Consider the following 21674-nt stretch of genomic DNA (forward strand, 5'->3'; position numbering starts at 1 on the left):
TAACTTAGAGGCATTTTCTTCATTGTTGAAGGAAATAGTACAATATATAATTTTCTTATTGCTATTACACAATATTAAATTTATGATTAAGAAAAGAAAAATGGTTGGAAGATTTAAAAGCCTCCTCTTAGTTAAAGAACACTTAAACACATATTAGTGGATAATTGCTTGAAATTAGCTAAGCACTATAAATTACTTCCAGGATTTATGTCTGCCCATACCCTTCTAACAAGCTTTAATTAATGATCTGTGCTAATACTTTCCAAAAGAAATTACTTTTTAGTAAATGAGTAACCTTTCAATTTTATAGAAACATTTTTTGTTTAACCAATATATTTTCCAAATACTACAGCACTGGTTTACCTACAGATACACATTATTCTATTCGAGCAACTGAAGCTTCCAAAATACTATAACCATGTTTCAGTATTAATGAAACCTTATGTAGTTCTTATTTTAACAGACTACATTTGAAAAGAATTTACACTAATGTGGTAAAACAGCAACCATTTAAAGAGGCAATTTAAGGGAAAAACTCACACAATTCTAAGTGAAACATTTTTAAGGCAGTTCTATCATAATGTTATAAAATACATACTAAATGACAGAAATACTTACAATTAGTACCACAATTGTTCAAAAGGGTTTTAGCATTCAAAAAAGATGCTGAAAATTGTTAATCACTGTACATTCTCTGGAACACTGAATTTATGTAGTCATGGGTTATTATTTAAACGGAACTTACTACTCTTAGCAGCCACGCAAGGACAAAGCTTGCAGTTGAGTAATGAGTACCATAGTGGAACTTTGGGACTTGTTCATCTTCCCATGATTCAAAACGTTCTGCAAAGAATGCTGCCCTTTTTGGATTCAAAGCTCCGATTGGCTGCCAAAGGAGAAATAAACACAAACAAAAAACAAGAAACATCAATGTAATCATCCTTTATTTCTTCCTTTCTTCTGTTATCCTACTAGAAGCTGTAAAAGTAAAACCCAAAAATATGTACTAGTAACAGCAGGCAGGAGACTGAGGTAGGAGGGTTGCCATGAGTTCAGGGAAAACCTAAGCTACACAGCAAGACCCTACCTCAAAAAACAAAGAGAAAAAGTACTACTTAAATTAAAACACACATTAAATTAATCAAAAAGTGGTTGGAAAAACTCATTTTTCAAAATAGGTTACAAATACACATAAGTAGTTGGGTAGATAAATCTGCCATTTTTCTATGTCTGTTTCTGTTGCATGAGAATTTTTAATCAGTCTGTAACAATCTCACGAAGATACCTGAGGTGAATATTAGTGGTACACTACTTTGGAAAGTGCCTATAAAACTGCATTTCACAAATGAGAAGCAACAACCGGAAGCAGAATGTTTAAGCTAGAGGACTGACACGTAATGGGTTCTGAGAAGAGAATGGAAAATGACCGGGGGTGGGGTGGGGAGACTGGAGTTGCAAGGGAGAGATGGTAAGAAAAAGGGACTAAGATGTAAGTAGAAATTTCTACTAGCACGAGAGAAATCCTAAGTTAGAGGATTACAAACATGTCTGCATGACATTACGCATACATCGCCTAAAAGGGATGGTAGACAGCTGGTCAGCTTACTGGAAAACAACACATTACAGCATTGCAGCACAGGTCCCCGAAGCAGGGAAACAAAGTGGGAGAAACACGGGCTCACTAGAACGATAGTGTCACCCAGCTAGAAGGTTATCGTGGAAGACAAGATGAGAAAGTACATTAAACTCTCACAAATTATGCCTCATTACATTCAATGAATGCTATTTTTCTTAACATGATCTTTTAGAATCAAGAAAATAATTACCTGTAAAGCCCTCAATACGCACAGACTTAAGATAAAAGCTTAATAAATATTAGTTGGCTTCATTATTGTTGTGGCTGCTTTTATTATTCAGGGACTACATGAACTCTATTACAGAGCAGGTAGAATTTTGTGATTATGCAAATGTACATTTTCTTAAGGAGATAGAGCATTCTTGAGGTTCTCAAAGGTATCCAGGGCTCAAAGAATGTTAAGATAAGCTGCTTTAAACAACAATTCACTCTCTTAAAAATCATAATCTCTAGTAGATTTCTAGTCCTTATTTAAAATACAAATATCAATTCACTGAAAAACAGATTAATGTACTTCTCTTAATAGGATATAGAACTGTCTCTGCTTTACATCGCTTATGAAATTCTCTGAGTTACTTTCCCCTTGGTTATAAGCAAGTATCTGATTATTCAGAGGAAATGCAAAATAAAAATAGATTGTGTTAATATAGATATTTTTAGAAACAGTCGTGACAATGAAGCAATGTTCAGACTCAATTTTTTAACTGTTTTTCATGGTATGGGATTTTTAAGCAACATTTTAAATTAATCTTGCAGCTACCTTTCTGAAATTATTTGTTAAGTAATTTTATTAAAACTAGTTTTATCTTTGAGGCCATTTTCTTTCAGTCATTTGGTTCTAATCAATGTGTGTTCAATTTTAACCCATTTTTAAACTTTACAAATAGAATTTTTACAAATCTTTATTACTATTCTAAGTGGATGTTACAGTACACTAATTTTAAAGTGTCATCTTTTAAAGTCTTAGTGTCTATAAAAGAGAATTATATCTGGCTAACTGTATGCCAGTGAAGAACGGAACTCAGCCCAAGAATTCTTTGTTACAGAACCAATGTATAAGGCCTCTAAATGTATTTTAGTCATTGTCCCTAAAGACTGAGCCATGCAAAAGGAAAGAAATAAAATCACTGAAAGACAAATTATGTGAATTAAAAATAGAATCAATGCTCCTTTTGTGTGGTTCTGCAGCATATTAAGCATTCACTTTATCTGCTCCCATTTTTATTATTCTCCAAATGAGTATCCTTCAACCCCCAAAAATCAATAGTTATAGAATCACGTTTCTTGAATATAATGCTAAAACCAATTAGGATTGATTTCAGTAGCATCTGAAAAAAATGGTATCATGCAAAGATCCATGTAGGTAGAACCCACAGTATTGATTCTGGCTGTTATTGTTACAGTTGGTTTCTGAAGCCTGTTGTAGGACAGCTATCAAGACATACCACATTTATTTGCAAGCATATAAAAAAGAAGTCCCCAAATAAAAGAAGGTTAAAAAAAAAAAAGACCAGTAGAGCTGTGCAATGACAATGATACACTATCAGCTTACTCAGAGAAGTTACAGTGGGAATACACACATTGAATTATACATTACGCGAAAGCACTGATTTATTGTGGTAATAACATCCACCTCATTAAAAGATTCTGCTTTGCTGCAGTTGGAAGACTACATATTGTTTACTGCTATAAATTAATGGCAGTGCAAAGAAGACTGTGGAACCGTCCTAACAATAGATCTGTAATGACAGTGCTGTATATCACAGCTTCCTCAGCAGCTTCATAATAAAATGGAGACAATGTATTGAGCTAATACATTCTACCATGCTGGCCCATATTTTTCTGACAACTGCTTTAAAAGATGGGCTGAATCCAACTATGTTATAATGCTGCAAAGCATTTAACTAAGCAAGACTCAGTCATACACCAAAGTGCCCCCTCGCATTTTTAAAACATTGTCTAAATCAGCATTTCAAGATGTTTATTCATCCCTGCAAAAGAACTACAAGTAAATGCTGTAGCTACTCTTGGTTATACAGCATACAAAGAGTAACAATCGCTAGGAAGTTCAGGAAGATGCCCAGCACTATCACCCGACACTGATCTCTCTACAACCTCACAAGATCGACAGGGGATGTGTTTTTTTGAATCAGCAAAATTTTAAAGGAAGGAAACCAAAAGTGGTCATAACTTCTTGGAAAAAATCAATAAGAAACAAGTATTGATTAGGAAATACTAAAGTGGTATAATTCAAACTCATAACCAAGCAAATACATACAGCCCTAGATTATAGAAAAATAATTTTAACCACTATACAAATCTAATAGAACCAATAAGGTGTTTAAAATGCTAGAAAATAAAAAGATCAATCACAAGAGTATGAAAAGGAGGTTTAAATAAAATAGAATAAAATACTTTAACATTTAGAATATTACAACTAGCAAAAGAAGCACTATGTTTAATATCAAGGAAATAAAAACTTAGAATAAAATAAGAAAAGACTTTTTTTTAAAAAAGGCAAGAGAACCAAAATGGTATGAAAAGCCAAAATAATCACTGTGAAGTGCCCAGCTCACTACCCGGGCAAGTAGGTTATTAGTCATCATAATTACTGGTTTTTTTAACAACAAGAAGGCAGTTTAGGAAGATCTCTGATAGTATCATCCTACATTGATCTCTCTGTGCAATACAACAAGCTTGACCGGTTGCTTTTAATCATCAAAAATTTTAAAAGCCCCAAAGTAGTAAATAGCAGCCCTAAGAATACACAATAACCCCAATCAATGGAATTTCCCTACTACAAGAGGAAAAATAAAAGTAGAATTTCCAAAGATCTAAGCACTTATAAATGTTACTATGAAAAGCATATTTAACAATCAAGCAAGTTACAATCATCTCCTACTATATTAATAAAAAGCAAACAGTTCTGAATTCTCAGAACACTTAAAAGGCACGCAACACTCTTTTTTCTTTCTCTTCTTCTTTTTTTGGGTACCAGGAATCAAACTCATGACCTCAGGCTTGCCAGGCAAGCACTTATGCTGCTGAGCTATATTCTGGCCCACACAGGACACTCTTAAACACTAATAAAAGCTAGCAGTAAAGAGTGAAAATGCCAGGCTTTTTCCTTTTTTTTTTTTTAATTTTAAGAAATCTGACCTAAAGTTATTTAACAAAAAAATTGTTAGCTTACCTTTTGTAATTTGTAAAACATGATCACTTATTTTCACAATAATTATATGAGTCAGGTAACCCTATTTTAATAACTACGAAATAAAGTACATTCAGTAATTGTGATAGTTAACTGACTGCGCATTTGAGTAAGAAACACCAACTAAATGGGGTCAGGTAGCTCTCCTGGGTGTGGCTGAGGGGATTTACTGAGACTGAAGCCCCCCAGGGCAGTGTGTTCCCAGAGTGGTGTGCAGGAGAAACAGGATGCCGCACTCCTGGCTTCCAGCACGGGCTCTTCAGCCTCCTGATACGGACGGGTCACTGCATGGAGCCCCCGTCCCTCAAGAGGACCCTGTGGGTCTCCGGTGCGCAGGCTGTGGGCGGCCCCTGTAAGCCAATCTTATAAATGCTTATATATTTGTATGTCTTGCATTATATGTTTCTCTAGCAAGCACTGACTGATGCAGTGATCTAGGCCATAAACTAACTAAAGTCTCGGGGACTCAAACCTAGTACTCAAATTCCCTTCGCTGGGCCATTTGTTCATCTAAAGCTGTTACATTACAAGCTGTTTTATTTTAAGATTCCAAGTATGGCGGGCAGTCATCCCGATCCAGTGACCCACCGGCAGCTGGGTGGGCTGGCTGGCCATTTTATTAAGTCCTTTATCTATGTTTTGCTTGATCTATTAGTGTCATATCAGATTGGTTTTAGTTTCAGGGAGTCTATCCCTCCCCTTTCTTCCAATTACCTGCATTTTAGTTGAATTTCTGAGTAGCTCTGAACAAGGTTCCTCCTCTGTGTTTTCTCTACAAGCTGTTTTAAGTTCATATACTTTCCATTTCGGAAATATGATCTTTGTTTAACAGGTGATATAAAAGAGTAATGTATGTAAGTGCTGAGGAAAGCTCCTGGCACAAAAGAACACACTGCTGCTGTCATCACCAGCACCCCAACCCTCTTTCCTCCTGAGAGTTACACACAAACTGCTATGATTTCCAGCAGCCTGTCAACGTGAAGTTCCAACCTACTAGATTACGCTTACAGTAAAAAAAGCAAGGTGTAGAGAATGGGCAAGAAATCTCAGAAATTCTGCACAGGAAAGATTTGCTTGAATTCACAAATTTCTCAAATCTACATTTCTCAAAAATGTTTCACATCTTGGTAGATATTCTTTGGAAAACCATTAAAACTCCAATATTCAAGGATGAGAAGAAGGGAAGAGGGTTAAAGTGAAAGAAATAGAGAATTCTGGAACATAACATCCATAAACAGGGGCGTTGGTGATGCTAAAAGGTCACATTTTGTGATGACACATTGTTGGGGAACAGGGAAGTGGAGAAGCGTTCAAGAAGAGGGTAAGAAGAGTAACTGCATCACAGCTCTGCAAAGAAGCTTATGCTGTCTCAAAGCTATCTGCCAGTGTCATCGTCACTTGATGTGGTGGAGAAATGTGGAACATCCTTTAATTCTACGAGGACAGACAAAGCCCACGCTGTACCATTTAAGAGACCCTATGCAAACAGACGTTTACAGTGCGATATTCTTCTCAGGAAGACACTCAGTAAAAAGTGAAGGCAAAAGACAAGCAACAGATAACAAAATACTTGAATCTATGCTTTTTGTAGGTGTGTAAGAATGTCAGGTTAAAGAAGAGAATATTGTTGATTTAAATGTGAAGTGTCTGGTTTTCCTGAACACATTAAACTAAAAACTTCAAGCTTGGAGGACGGGAGAGGATACACTATCCTTTATGATATGTTATATCATAAAATATGGTCATTCTTGATTAAGAACTAAGGATTTGCTTTGGGAACATTCCAGGAAAATTACTATGTTATATAGACCAAAGTAGCCACTCTATCTGATGACAGTGCCACTAATTTGTTGGCTGTAAGCAAATATTTTAAGAGTCTTACATAAATCATTGCATTGTCTTCACAACTTTTCAACACACGGGCCTATTTGCACCCCCAATTCACAGGTAAAAAACTGAGTCTGGAAAAAGTGAGGTGACTCTTAGTAGGTGGTTATCTACCGAGTGGCATCAGCAAGACTTGAAGCTACCATAACCCAAACTGATCAGCAGGGCTAGAAAGACCTGGGTTGTGCGCTAAATGCGCAATCCTCCCCAAAGCTTCAGATTAAACGCCCTTTTGCGAGAAGTACTACTAAAGCTTTTATTTCTGACTGTATCTGTGGGTATCACTTAAGAAGAAGGCTTTATTTTATAATCAAGAAAAAAATATATATATTGTCTTGATGACACTGAAAAAGGGGACTGGAAAAAATAGCTTTTTGAAAAGAAAAGGTAAGTGTTTTCATCCATTTTTACTGCCTTGCTTCTCTCTGAACTTTCACGTCTGCATACCCAGCTATGAACCCGAAGAGCCTTTCCTCTGTGCTGATGAAGCTTTTTACTTAATTTTATTTACTGTATTTCATTGTTTTGGTGGGTACAGAGACTCGACCTTAGCCTTTGCACCTGCCAGGCAGACACTGCACTGCTAAGCTGCTCCCCCAGCTCCTTGCTGAAGCTTTTAAAAGAAAACAGTTGCATCATCACTGCCCTCTTTGCCCACCCTTCCAGTGAAGAAAAAGAAAAGCCTCTGTCATTTAAACTGCACTGCCAGTGTTACGGTGTGCAACTATGTTGTTTCAATTCTACCAGCTCTTTTATCTAAGTGACAAGTGTAATAAGCAGCCTGATCAGCATTTTTACACAAGCTTGCTTTTAGAATACTTTGTTATACACAATAGTATATGCCTGAGATGATTTGCTATTTATCTTCATATGCCCTAGACTTTACTTAACACTGTCAAGGAAAAAAAAAATCCTTCAGTGCACTACTGTTGCTTTTGCATGAAGGACTTCTGTTTCAAGGGCCAGGGATTAAGTGACTTTAATCCCTTGAAAACATTCCCTTACAAATATGTTAAATACATCCCACTATATCGTTTCGATTTAACAAATACATCCTGGGAAAAATAAGTATTTTAGTTTACTTTCTGCCCCTACACAGAATCGCAATCATTTCCAATACTCATATATGTAGCTTTAGTGGCAATGCCTTCATAGTTCCATGTCACTCAGCTGTAGTTACTGTTAAAGTAAATCTTACTATATAGGTTTTTATTCAGGTTTTAAAAAGTCACATAAATTGATAAAAATAATTTGATAACCCAATCCCAGTGCTAAAATAAATGTCTGGGAGAACTGAATTAATAATCTTAAAAATCCAAATATAATCAACAAAATTATTTTTCATTATGAAAATGATAAACACTATTGTGACCCAATGCTGATATAACAAAATCTGCCCATTTTTAGAGAAATTAATCTACCCAATAAAAAAAGTTAAAACCATTACCATCAAATAACTCATCATAGCTTTTTAAAATGAATTATTAGTAATACAAGGAGCAGTGTTCATCCAACTTCTGTAAGTTGAAACATAAAATCAGAAACTATTTGAGTGATATTTACCTTTTGAACACCCTACTCCATTTACTTTGAAAGCTAAATGAACATGAAAAACTAGTTCCAGTTTGGGAAGTACTGTATTTATTCTGTCTAGCTTGATCCTATGTGGGGAAATTATGTGTCCACTGTTTGACTTAAACCTGGGCTAACTGCTCTAAATATTTCAAAGATTTGTACATAAAACATAATAAAATGTCACAATTAGAAAAGGAATGAGAGCTCAAGGTCTGTAAAGATGAATAAATATAGTTACTGCATTTTCTGTTTTAGACTACTCACTTTTTGGAAACACTATAACTCTCAACATAAAACTTAAATACAAAGTAGGACAAACTAAAAACTTCCCTATGTAGGCAAGAATCTGAGTTATATGGTGTTTTAAAGTAGGGACTTAAGGTATTTTAAAACTACAAAGGGACTCCAAATATCCAACAAGGAGATGTAAAATATTGTTGGACGAGTGTAACTGGAGGGGTGTGGTGGTTTTCAGGAAAAAGGGAATAACTGGATTCCAGTTTGAAGGATAACCTCAAATAATATGATAGTTATAACAGAAAGGATTCCAGTAATTCTAATGGCTTAAGAATAGCCGTGGGTCTTACATATAACTAGTAAGATAACACTTTTGGAGTTCATTACTAGCAATGAGAGATCTGGCAGCAAGTGATTAGGGTTGAAGGCAGTTGTATTGCCAGAAAAAGCCCACTCCTGGCAAGCAAGGGTCAGTGACAATCTTTAAACACTTCCCAGGCTGACGCACTTACGCCAGGTAGCAGTGGGCTACTAGCGTAGTCCAGCCATGGAGCCCAGCCCAGTGCCGTTCTGGCGAAGGCTTGAGAGACAGCGAGCAGGCTCCAGCTGAGCAAGACTGGAATAGTTCGACTTGTTCACTGATGGAAAGATGAGTCAAAACACACACAGCCGTTAGATTCGTAAGCATTATCTAAGGCGCACTTCACGTTCCTGAGCAAGATGATATGCTGAGGTGGCCATCGATATTTAAACGGTACATTTTATCCTTTTTCTTAAATCAATCTTTTATTGGACTTTTTCTCTACAACTGTATTATCAGTTGTTGGGGTGATTAAATTTAGTCATTTGATTATAGGACAGAGCTAATTAATATTTATGAAAGACTAAACAAAACCCAGTCAAGCTCCAACATAGAGACTGGTGGCCCTGACCACTGCATGCAATAGCTGGACAGGGCTCTAGCTGGTATCTGAAGTACAGGGTTTTTTGTTTTTTAAATGTAGCATAAAATTCTATAAAACAACAAAAAAAAATCCCTGTTTAGTTTACAGATTACTAACTTTTCCTTATCACTTGAATGGGCCACAGGTTCAAACATTACTTCTGCGCATTTCTGTGTTTCCAGATGAGATTAGTTTTTAAATTCGCAGACTCGGTAAACTAGACTACCTTCTCCTATGTGGGTGGGAAGCGTTCAGTCAGGAAAAAAGATGCCTGCCGCTCAGGAGAAAAGGCGCCTGCTGCACCACTGACGCTGAGACACCTCATCTCCTCTCCTGCTTTGAAAGGAGATTTAAACCATGAGCTACCCTGCTCTCAATCCTTCAGACATGGCCTTATCTCTACCACTGGCTTTTCTGCATTTCCAGCTTGCAGATAAATACCCTTTTAGATCTCAATACAAAGATACAGATATAGGTATCTCCTATTGATTCTGTTTCTCTGAAGAACTCTAACAAGCCAAAGGTCCTTAAGTAAGTGGCCTCATTCTAATTCTGGGGCAACGCTCCCTGATGGTCTAGTGGTTAGGATTCGGCATTCTCTAATTCTGGGGCAAGAGATGTATAAAACAGCCTGGGACACTGTTGTACCAGAGGCAAAAGAGTAGTCAAACCTTAATGGGATTTTATCTAAGGGGCGCGGGATCCTTCCTGAAGAGACCCCACTGAATAAAGTCATGGCAATGTCAGTGTCACAAAGAATAATGCAGTTCTGCTTTCGCTCGGACTGTAGAACGCATAACGGGAATGTTGTTGCCATTTAATAAAAAGACTGTATCTGTGAAATAGAGGTAGAAGACAAGCAAGTGAACTGAACTGCAAAAATGACAAATCTATGAAAACAATATGGCACAGAAACTGAAAATTTTGGCAAAAGACAGGAGAAAGAGTTAGTCAAAAGTAGGTAAGAAGAATCTAGTGAGTTTATAAAGAATTTTTAAATGCCAATTTGGGTGAATGGATTAGTTTAGATAAACTGATCAATCCAAACAAAGGGAATTTATGTGCACTTCTGAATTCTTTTTCAAGGGGGTGAGAAGGTACATGAACAATGGAAAATAGGAAAACGAAGAGACCATCTGGTGACACAGGTACACAATACGTGCTTTACAGTTGCAAGGAGAAGATACAGTATCATCACCTCCCCTGACCTTTGTCTCATACGAATCAAGTCCTTAAACTGAAGGGAAAGGAATACCAAACTCTCCCACTTAGGGCCTAGGAAAGTATTATCCAAACCAGGGGAAAGTACAGAAGGAAAACCAATCTGCTGCAGGAAGAGGGGAACCCTCTAGAAGATCCCCAGGCCTAAGCAAACTCCACTGCTTCTAGCATAAGGTAAGAACAAAATCCCTTTTAATTGGGAGAGGGGTCGGCAAATCTCTATAGACCAGCATTCTGCACAGATGCAAGGCAGGAGTCTGCTACTATAGTAGAGCGAAAGGAAATTCTCTCCTGCTTAAGTCCTGTTCCAGAGTCTGAATGCCATGGGAAGAAGCAAGACCTCCGAGAAGATCACTCTCGAGGACCGTTCAAACAGGATGTGCTTAGGCTGAATTAGTAGAATTGCAGAGCTCCTCTACCACCACAAGCCTGGCATCCAGTAACACACATCAGCAGCCTACTTCTAGGGTGCAAAAAGAAGTACAGCACAAGAAGCCAGGTGTAATGCCACATGCCTGTAATCCGAGCTACTTGGGAATTTCAGGCCAAAGAATAAAAAATTTTAGACCAGCTTGGGCATCTTAGTGAGATGCTGTCCCAAAATGAAACGTAAGAAAGGGCTAAAAATATAGCAGGGTGGTAGAGCACGATGCTCTATCTCTGGTACGGAAAAAAAAAGTAAAAGAAAAAACACTCCAGTGACATAGGAATTGAACGTCCAATGGAAGGTGGAACAATAAGAGTGAGAAAAAACTTCTAGCACCTGGGGCCACCCCAAGGGAAGTCAGATAGGGTGCTGCATTGAAGAAAACAGTGCCACTTCCAAGTAGGCTCATGCACTGATTAGACTGAACTCCTCATACAAACCGCCTGACAGAAGCAGCAGCATCCACATCCATGGGAATAAAATTTTATTCACATCTCAGTCTATTGTTCTACCCCAGATAAAATGAAATCATAAAAACAATTTAGAAGGCAGGCAAAGGGAGAGAAGACACAAAGTATGGCTGCATGAAATAGAAGACAGCAAGACGATGGATTTAAACCACCACATCAAAAGCTACATTAGATACAAATGGTTTAAACATCCCAATTAAAATGTAGAGGTTGTCAGATTGGATATAAAAGCAAGACTCCTACATGCTACCCACAAAAAGAAATGTTAAATATAAAGCCATAGATAGCATTTTTAAGTGATTAAAAAAAGATACTACAAATAAAAACAGTCAAAACAATGGTGTCACGCCTATAAATATATTCCTCCTTTAACAACTAGAGACTCTAGTTGTTAAGTTGTTGGGACTTAAGACCAATCTTTTTTTTTGTACAGTTCTGTACATCTTGTTTATAGAATCTCAGAGCCTCTTTTTATACAGTCATACAATTTTTGCTGATTGCCCTGTATGGTACAGTACTGTAGTTTTATGTTGTTATACTTTACAGTACTGTATGTAAGTTATACAAATAAAAGCAAAGTCATCAAGTTGGAATTTCCTTTGACCTTTTTTCGTTCTGAATATCATAATGTAATACTATATACAATTCCTCATTTAGTGATCAATTCATTTAATGACCAAAAGAATTTACTTTTGGTAAATTCTTTTGGTCACAGGAATGGAACTAGTCACAGGAATGGAACTCAGTCATTAAACGCGAAGCATCTATATTAATAACCAAAAAAAACCTGAACTAAAAACATGGAATATTACAGGTATAAAAAGAGATACTACATTATGATAAGTACACTTATCAAGAGAACATAGAAGTCCAAATGTCTCTGCACTGTATTCATTTCTTAGGGTTCCTACAACGAAGTACCACAGATTGGGTGCTAAAAGTAACAGAACTGTCTCAGAGTTCTGGAGGTCAGAAGTCTGAACCAAGGTGTCAGCAGAGCCATGCTGTCTCTGAAGCCATCAGAGGAGGATCTCTCCTTGCTTTTTCCAGGTTATCCTAACCCAATTGTTCCTTGGCTTGTAGCAACACAATTTTTGCTACAAGCCAAGGAACAATCACTGCTTCCATGATCATATACTAATGTTCTCTCTCTGTTTGTCTACCAGTATCTTCATGTGCATTTCCATCTTCTTATGAGAAGATCAGTCATGCTGGATGCGAGACTACCCTATGATGCCAACTTAATTTGATCATATCTACAAAGAGCTTACAACTGCAGACATATTCAGTTACCAGTGTGGGAGAGGCAGTTTAGGGCTACCGCATATCTTTTTTGCAAACACAGTTCAATCTGCTCCTTAAAAACAAATGATAAAATTTATAAAACGAAAGCTGAAAGAACCGATAATATATACAGACAAATTTATTTAGAGTTGGAGACTTCATCTTTTTTCTCTCAGTAACCAATAGAAGTAGAAAATTAGTAAGGATACAAAACACACAAACAATATTATAGCCTATTTTATCTCCTAATTGACATTCACTGAACATATTACCTAGCAACAGAAGAACGTGTATTCTACTCAAGTGTACATGGAGTATTAACTGCGATAGACCATGTTCTGAGCCATTAAACAATGACTAATATAAGGGACTAAAATCATACAAATAATATTCTCCAATCATAATGGGATTAAACTAGAAATAAATGAGAGACAGGTACTTGAAAACAATCCTCAAATAAGTGGAAATTAAAAATAAACACAATTCTAAACAAACCACTGGTCAAAATCAAAGTTACAAAGGAAATTGGAAAATATTTCGAATGAAAATACCATACATAAAAATTTCTAATGCAGCTAAATCAGTGTTTTGAGAAAAAATTGTAGCATTAAATGTTTATATGAGAAAGATAAAAGGTCTCATCAATAAAGCTGATACTTTAAAATACCAGAAAGGAAGCTAAGTTAAATTCAATCAGGTAGAAAGATAAATAGGGATAAAATAATACTAATACTCTACAATCATTTCCAGGAAATAGAAGAGAACAACTTCAAAACTCAATTTTGTCATATAAGCATTACCCTTGAAGCCAGAAACTGGATGAAAACATTATAGCTAATTTTATGAATATAGTTACAAAATTTAAGAAAGTATTAGCAAAGTGAATCTAGCCACTTATTAAAATGATAATAGATCAAAAGCAAAGACCTAGAAGAGCCAAACAAATTTGAAAAAGAATAATAGAGTTGGAGGACTCTTATGACTTTTGGGGACTCTTATGACCTGGTTTCATGATTTGCTTTCAAATTACAGTAATCAAGAGAATGTGGTAATAATGTAGGGATAAATAACAGTTTCAGTAGGACAGTCTAAAAACAGATCTATATCTATATCTATCTGATTTTCAACAGAGGTGCCAAGATGACTCCAGAGGAAGGAGCTGATACCGTATGGTCAATTTGTTATACAATATGAGTAAAACTGTTGAACAAACCAGGGTACAAGACCGAAGTCTAGAGAGCTGCCCTAAAGGGCAATATCTTGAGTTTATGTCTTACATGTAGGATTATACGATGACTTGAGTAGTTATGAGTACCACTAATGGCTTTTCACCTTGCCCGTACTTTAGGAAAGTACCATTTAGGCCAGTCATGGCATGCACCTCCAGTCCCAGCTACATGGCAGGCTAAGGTAGGATGATCACATGAGCCCATGTGTTCAAGACCAGCCTAGGCAACAACTAGCCCCAAATTTTAAAAAGGCCAGCTGGGCATGGTGGCGCATGCCTGTAATCCCAGAACTCCAGAGGCTGAAGCAGGACTGCTGCGAGTTCAAGGCCAGCCTAGGCTACATAGTGAGTTAAAGGCCAGTCTGAACTGCATAATGAGACCCTTTCTCAAAAAGACAAAAAAAAAAAAGAGAAAAGTACTGCTCCAATTTTGAGGTCAGGTATGGTGGCACATGCCTGTAATCCCAGCCCTCAGGAAATTGAGGCAGGAGGATCACCACAAGTTTGAGGCCAGTCTGGGCCTACATAGTGCATTCAAGGCTAACTTGAACTACACACCATGGCTGTGCCTCAAACAAACAAAGATTCTGAAATTATTCCCTGAGCTATTTCACACTAGGTCTTTAACTTTCTGCAACTTACTTTTAACAAAACTTATAAAGTAAATAAGGTAATGCAGTTTAACAGAATATATTTTCCAGTGAATACTGATTTTTTATACTGATATTAACATTTAACTGTCTAGATTAGTTTTTAAATTGAATCAATGATAAGATGGTTTTGTTTATAGAACGTACACTTTCTTACTTCCAAAAACCTGGACTCACACTAAAAACATCATTATTTTCTAAAAGTGGGATAGTTTAAACAATAAGCTAAATATATAAATGTATTCTGGGGGGCAGGGGATTTAGCTCAGTGGCACAGCGCCTGCCTGGCAAGTGTGAGGTCATGAGTTCGATTCCGGTAATGGAAAACGAAACAAAACATTCTGATTAGCCTCTTATAAATGATTTGCATATAACATTTGATAACAACAGTCCTTAAAAATAGAGATTTTTCATTCTTTTTCGGGGGGGCACAGGCCTCAGAATAATGTATAAAAAGGGTACCCAGCAAATATTTAATAATATTTAAAAATAAATATTTAGTAATATTTAAATAATAAATTATTTGAATAAGTATATCCAATGTGGAGTAAATGTACTTACTCAACTAACTAAACTTTGAGAATGAAGAAGCAGGAATTTGGATATAAGAATGAAAGTAATTTATTACCCAATCAGGAATAAAAAGCATACTACATATTTACATAAAAATAATCCAAAATATAAGAACAAGATGTTACAATAAATACATTTTAAAACTTCAAACTTAAGAGGGTTTTTAAAACACCTCTACTAAATTTTATTTTTTATACTTAAAAAGTGTTTCAGCCTAAAATCAGAGATATAGCTCTAGTAGCCAGCTATTAAACTCAAAAGAAACCAAAACATTACCTAGGTGACTTGAAAATGTTTTGTACATAAATTCATAGGAGAAATTTCCTACTCTGAATCTACCTGAGTTTGTATACTCAGCACTAAACTAAGAATACAGAACACACTATGGGGTAAAACTAGGAATGCCATGTAAGCAAGTCATTTATAAATAACAGTAAATGTCCACTCCCTACTACAGAAACTTCACATGATTAGAGAATGAATACCTAATTCTGAGAAGGATTACTAACTGGCAGCGTGTGGCTGGTATATGTCAGGGTTCTCCATCACCCTGACAGTAATATGAACCACAATCCATTTCAGTTGCTCAGTTTATCATTTTCTAATGAATGTTAAAAAACAATGTCATTGGACGCTGCTTAAATTAAGTGTTGGGATCATTTGAAAACTTCCATGAGAAGATAAGTTGAGGAAGACATCAAATCTGCTGTACCTAGGGCTACTGCTTAATAGCTGTAAATTTAGAAACATAGTCATGCAGAATAACTTACACTAATTTCCTATTTTAAAAGCAAAGCTTCAACATAGCTTCTAAGTGCACCACAAAATGAACACACATACACATACAAGTATATATGAACGTACGTATGTTTATTATATATGTTCAAATTTTGCTGAACTTGATATTAAATTCTTGAGGTAGCTGCTTAGCTACATTGTAAATTAATACATCACATTGAAAAAGTAACAATTTAAAGTTTAACAAGCTCAGCATATCCAGGAAAAATCTCCTTCAGGGTTATACTAAAAAAGAAGTTTGCTACCTCGTGTCCCCAAATTAACGATTTGCTAAAGGTTCCTCTGGAAGGAATAAATGGAAGTAGACTGACATATGTCTGTAAGTTCAAAGACTCACCCATCTGGTCCTCTATTTGTATTTTTCCAGGCTATTTTCCCAATATCATGTTAACATTCCTTGCAGAAGAAATTTGCACTAACTGTCCAACTCTTTTATTAATTACTGCTCTTCTTGTTTTATGTAATTTTCCACTGTATCATTTTCTTGTTCCATTAATCTGGTAGTTTTATCTGTCTGAGGTTATTTTTTTCTAAGTCTTTTTTTTTTTCAGGGTTCTTCTGCTTCCTGAATTGCATGTTTCTTCTGGTTTCTTTCTTTGACTCTACTCCCTTTCGCCCTTGTCCTCTCTCCCCCAGGGACTGTCTTAAAATGTGCATGAACACTGGGGCCCGCCCTCACTGCTAGCAACAGGACACTGCAGACCTGCCTGAGGTACACAGAGCACGGGCAGGCTTCCCTGAAGGGAGCCAGGTCGGCTCCAACTAGAATCTCTGAATGTTAGTATTTTTTAGGCCTTTTCTGTTGGGCTGGTCAGTATCCAAAGAGTAACACAGCCTTCTGTCTAACTGTGTGGACTGGTAGGCACGGCTCCCAGCCTTCGGACAGCATGACAGCACACGGGCCTGCTGGCCATCACCCTTCAGTACACAAAGCTTTCAGTGAATCCTCCTGGTCTCCGTCTTTACCTCAACCTTCCCTCTGCTGTGCTTGGTGCTCTCACATTGGAAACATCACTGGTATAATTATTCCAAAAAGGGAATCTCTTGCCTTTTGTCATATGGAAGGAAAAGCATTTGGATTTTAGCACAATGTGGTATAGAGCAAGAATTCAGTCTAAAAATCTTTTTCTGGTTATACCAGCTCACTGACAGGGATGGATCAAGGTCAAATCCTGAGTTTATTCCTGGAAAATGTGTGACTTTGGAGAACTCCTTCAGCTCACTAAATCTGAGTTTCCTTATCTGTAAAATAATAGCATACTACCTGCACTTATTTATGCAGTGTTGCTGACAGGATCAAAGGAGACCGTACGTGGAAATGTCTTTTATAGTGGAAAGCGCCTACTATGGCTCCCTTCAAAATCTCACAAGTATTTTCTGTACTTTTGTGATATCATTTTTGTACTGATTAGACTGCAAATTCCTGAAAGTCACGAATGCAAGATTACAATATTTTGATATATTTTGTCAGCTAATAAGAAACATCCAAACTACAACCCAGAATGGACACTATTTTTAGTGTCTTGCAATGCATTTATATCTTATTTAAACAATTTCAGAACCATTATTTACAATTATGACATTATAAGATTTAAAAAAAAAATTCCTTTAGTTTTACTGAAGCCCAATAAATAGAAATACAAAGTAAAAGCGATAGTACCTATCACGTTTAAACAGTAATTCCCCTGCCCCCGGAAAGAGCGTTCTTTTCCCGCTGTGACATCTAGATGGCATATTGATTCCCAGTGTATCTGTTACAGAGCACACTAAAAGCACTGGCATTTGTCAGAAACAGCACTTAAAACTTAAAGAGATAAAGAAGTGCTGTCTGATCAACAACAGTTAAATGTCGGTAGTCAATTCCAGGTCAAGATGCATGCTGTATATTAAATGTGTGTGTTAGAGAAATATCTCACATACAAAAATACACACAAATGGTAGGAGATTAATATGAGGGAATGAGAACAAATATAGAGACAAAGATATCACCTACTTTCCCTTTGAACAGAGAGAGCAAGAGACAAAGCAAGAGAGAGTGAAAGACAAACAACGGAAACAGTAGCCCCTCGGCAATGAGAAAGTAAGGGAATTCAGCATAGCTTTGTCAGTCAGATCGCTCTGGTTTTTTCAGAATTCTCTCTTTAGAAACATTTTGAAGCAGACAAAGGCAATGGAGGCTTCTTGGCTAACAACCCACGGTACCACAGCAGTGAGACCCAAAACCAACATGACTGCACTTAAACTAAAATTCAGTTCTAGTAAACTTTCCTCTGATTCCTCTCCAGCATATGTAAATACCTTTAAGGTAGGAATTAGCAGAGGATGTACAAGGCACTGTCCTCTACCAGTTACTTTTCTTTTTTCTGCACTCTGGACCAAAATAAGAGCTTATATCATGTTTATACTCTAATGCTGAAAAACGGGGTTTTCTCTGCCCTCTACCTTAAACTCTCTGAGCTATTTCCCTCATTTAATGTGTTCTAATTATTAATAAACACTTGTTTAACTGTAGACCATTCCTCCCCTGCCCCCAATCTTCAGCTGGTGTACTACTGAGTAAGCACTTGATTTCTTTTTTCATATGTCTGCAAGTCAAGACTATCTGGGAAAAGCTTTTCTTTTCAAGCAACAGAAAGTTGGTAATATGTGACCATCAGTTTGGGCAGGAGGAATGAAAAGCAGCTTGATAAAATGACATTAAAACAGACTCAGCAACTGGTGCCCAAGGCAATATAGCATACAGCAGTGTTTCTTAAACTTTCTGGGCCAAAGTCAAGTATGAAATAAGGCACTTTAAATTACAAGCTAGTACATACCTGTGGTTATGGTTAGATCTACAGTATCCCCCAAAGTCTCACACTTGGAGGCGTAGCTGGGCCTGAGGGGTGGATCACTGGGGGTGAGACCTGAAGGAGCACTCTCTTCCCTGGTCCCTTCCTCCCCGGCTTCCTGCCCACCAGGCAGTGAACAGCTCTGCTCCGCCGCCCTATTCTGCCACGCCAGGTGTGCCTTAGAGCCACAGACCACAGACTGAATCCACTGAAACTGCAAGCCAAAATGAAGCTCTCTTCCTTTGAATTACAGATACTGGGTATTCTGCCCCAGGGAGGGTGAAGTAACTAATACACTTACATATACACCTGCACAGCTTAAGCAAAGTGAGGCACACTGACAGGACCTTTTTATTCCTGTCTAACTTTTCAAGTCCTGTTCAAGGTTGAAACAACGGTCTTACACATCTATCCATTTTAAAAAAAAACAGTTGTGAGACTCAGTCTGAAAAATAATGGCTTATTATTTAAATGGGTACTTGGTCTACTGGCTGTGTGACTTTGTGGAACTTGATTAACTTCACAGTACCTAGGTTTCTGTCTCCATAAAAAACAGTAATAACGTTACTTATCTGAAAGGGTTTTTGCGAGAGTTAAAGGAGCTAACATATATAAAGTACTTGGCCTACAGTAGGTGCTCATTATATGTTACTTAATAATAATAAAGTGGGTTATTCCTATCTTAAATACCATAGCTAAGATAACGAGTTTTCATTTGCAAGTGAGTGGTCACCAACATCATTTGGGTCTAAGAATATATTAAGTTTTTGGAATGGGTATTTAAATTATAGTGCAAATGTACACCACATACCCCCAAATAACTCTGCTGGTCAATTCAGAGAGAAAAAGATTGCCTCAGACTGTCTTGAGTTTTCCTCTCTTAGGCAAGTGGTTTACATAAACTCTCTCCAAAGTAGAAGAAAAATAAATCAATCAATCACTGCTACAAAGAAAAACTTTCAAATTTACAAAGAAAGTCTGGATACTAAAACAGCCATCACAATTTGCTTTTATGGTATGACATTTTGAAAATATATTCTTCTCCTAGTTAAAATTTCATATAAAGAAAAGATAAAAAAACAATGTTGATTCTTATCTCTTATGAGGATGTTGTCAAAATATAAAATCAATGTGTATTTACAAAATATAGATTAATGTCATTCCAAATCCTACGCATGGTTACTCCTGTCATCTCATCAGTCAGAATTTCAGACCAGTGATGAAACGACTGGGAAGGGTGGGGGGGCAGCTTCAAAACTGATCCCTATTTTTCAGCCTTCAAAGAATAAAAATCATTATGCTACATGAGTTTTTCAGTGCAAGAGATTTAATTTTCACCATCTCTTCAGACTAAAGCAGATGTGATCTTCTCAACACACTTCTCAACATACTGACTTTTCAACATACAAATTAATACTAATTTGCAATCACTATAAGGAGATACCATACATGGAATAAAATTTTATACTCCTATGGAAAATTTTTAATATTGCTTTATTCATACTTTTTCTGCTCTCAAAGAATGGTCAGAAAATATAATTCAGAGAAATGGTGTTGATTATATTAACGCAGCTTTAGAAGGAAAACTCCCTATACAATATCAAAAACATTACCAAATGAAATTGTAGCTGTGTATCAAAGCTGCTAAAATTCCTCTAAAATCCAGCTGTGGGGAAATTAAATGAACATAAATATGCATAAATAATTCAATACATTTTAAAGCCAGTCAGGCTACATTATCTACTTAAGAATGGGGATAAGATGTATGAATATTCTAATTTAAGGTTTGCACACAATATTTTTCAGGCTTTCACAAGTTTATTTAAACAAATAGTAATGTTTGCCAAATGTATACTAAGGGACAAATTTTAACACAATTCTATTATAGTCATTATTTGCATGAATACAGTTCATTGATATAGAAGACATATTCCTGAATGTGTATGCATAAACATATTTGAAACCTGAATCACATTGTAAAGATTCTGGCAAACCTTACTACTGAAAGAAAGATGTCGTTTTTATTAAGTAAACAAGTACCACTATTGTCAGAGTACAAAGTAAAATTTGCAAATATCTGATGTGCTTGATTATTTCACTTAAAACAATGTAATTAATTCCAAACTCACTTATTTCATCAATATTTAATGAAAGCAATTAGTGCTAGTAGAATTCCATTTTCATGAACCTGAATGACCGCTGCAGCATTTGAACTACTCCTGCTTTACAGGAAAGAAGACATGTGGTTGAGAGCTGTAACTCTGCAGTTTTTCCCACACCTGCTAAGACGCTACCATTCACACTCACCTGTGTGTGCTCCCGCTGTTGTTGAAAGAACCCTTTACAATTATTCTTTTCCCAAATATTTCATAAAATCCCTTAAAATATAACATGAATGCCACTACAGTGAAAGGCATTAAATCACACCAAGTACTTGGGTACTTGGGTACTTGGTCTACTGGCTGTGTGACTTTGTGGAACTTGATTAACTTCACAGTACCTAGGTTTCTGTCTCCATAAAAAACAATAATAACGTTACTTATCTGTAAGGGTTTTTGCGAGAGTTAAAGGAGCTAACATATATAAAGTACTTGGCCTACAGTAGGTGCTCATTATATGTTACTTAATAATAATAAAGTGGGTTGTTCCTATCTTAAATACCATAGCTAAGATAACGAGTTTTCATTTGCAAGTGAGTGGTC

General features: G+C 36.5%; 1 protein-coding gene across 1 annotated transcript in view; it reads right to left on the minus strand.

The window, feature by feature from the left end:
- Lrba (LPS-responsive vesicle trafficking, beach and anchor containing) overlaps positions 1-21674 on the minus strand; it is a gene marked incomplete at its 5' end in the record, with an annotated part of 597162 nt that overhangs the window by 140982 nt on the left and 434506 nt on the right. The window contains 1 exon segment of the mRNA XM_013522882.1: positions 746-886. Within this exon segment, the coding sequence (XP_013378336.1) occupies positions 746-886 (141 nt within the window).

This window comes from Chinchilla lanigera, unplaced genomic scaffold (assembly GCF_000276665.1).
Source record: "Chinchilla lanigera isolate Chin_1 unplaced genomic scaffold, ChiLan1.0 scaffold00070, whole genome shotgun sequence".
In the NCBI taxonomy this organism is placed as follows: Eukaryota; Metazoa; Chordata; class Mammalia; order Rodentia; family Chinchillidae; genus Chinchilla; species Chinchilla lanigera.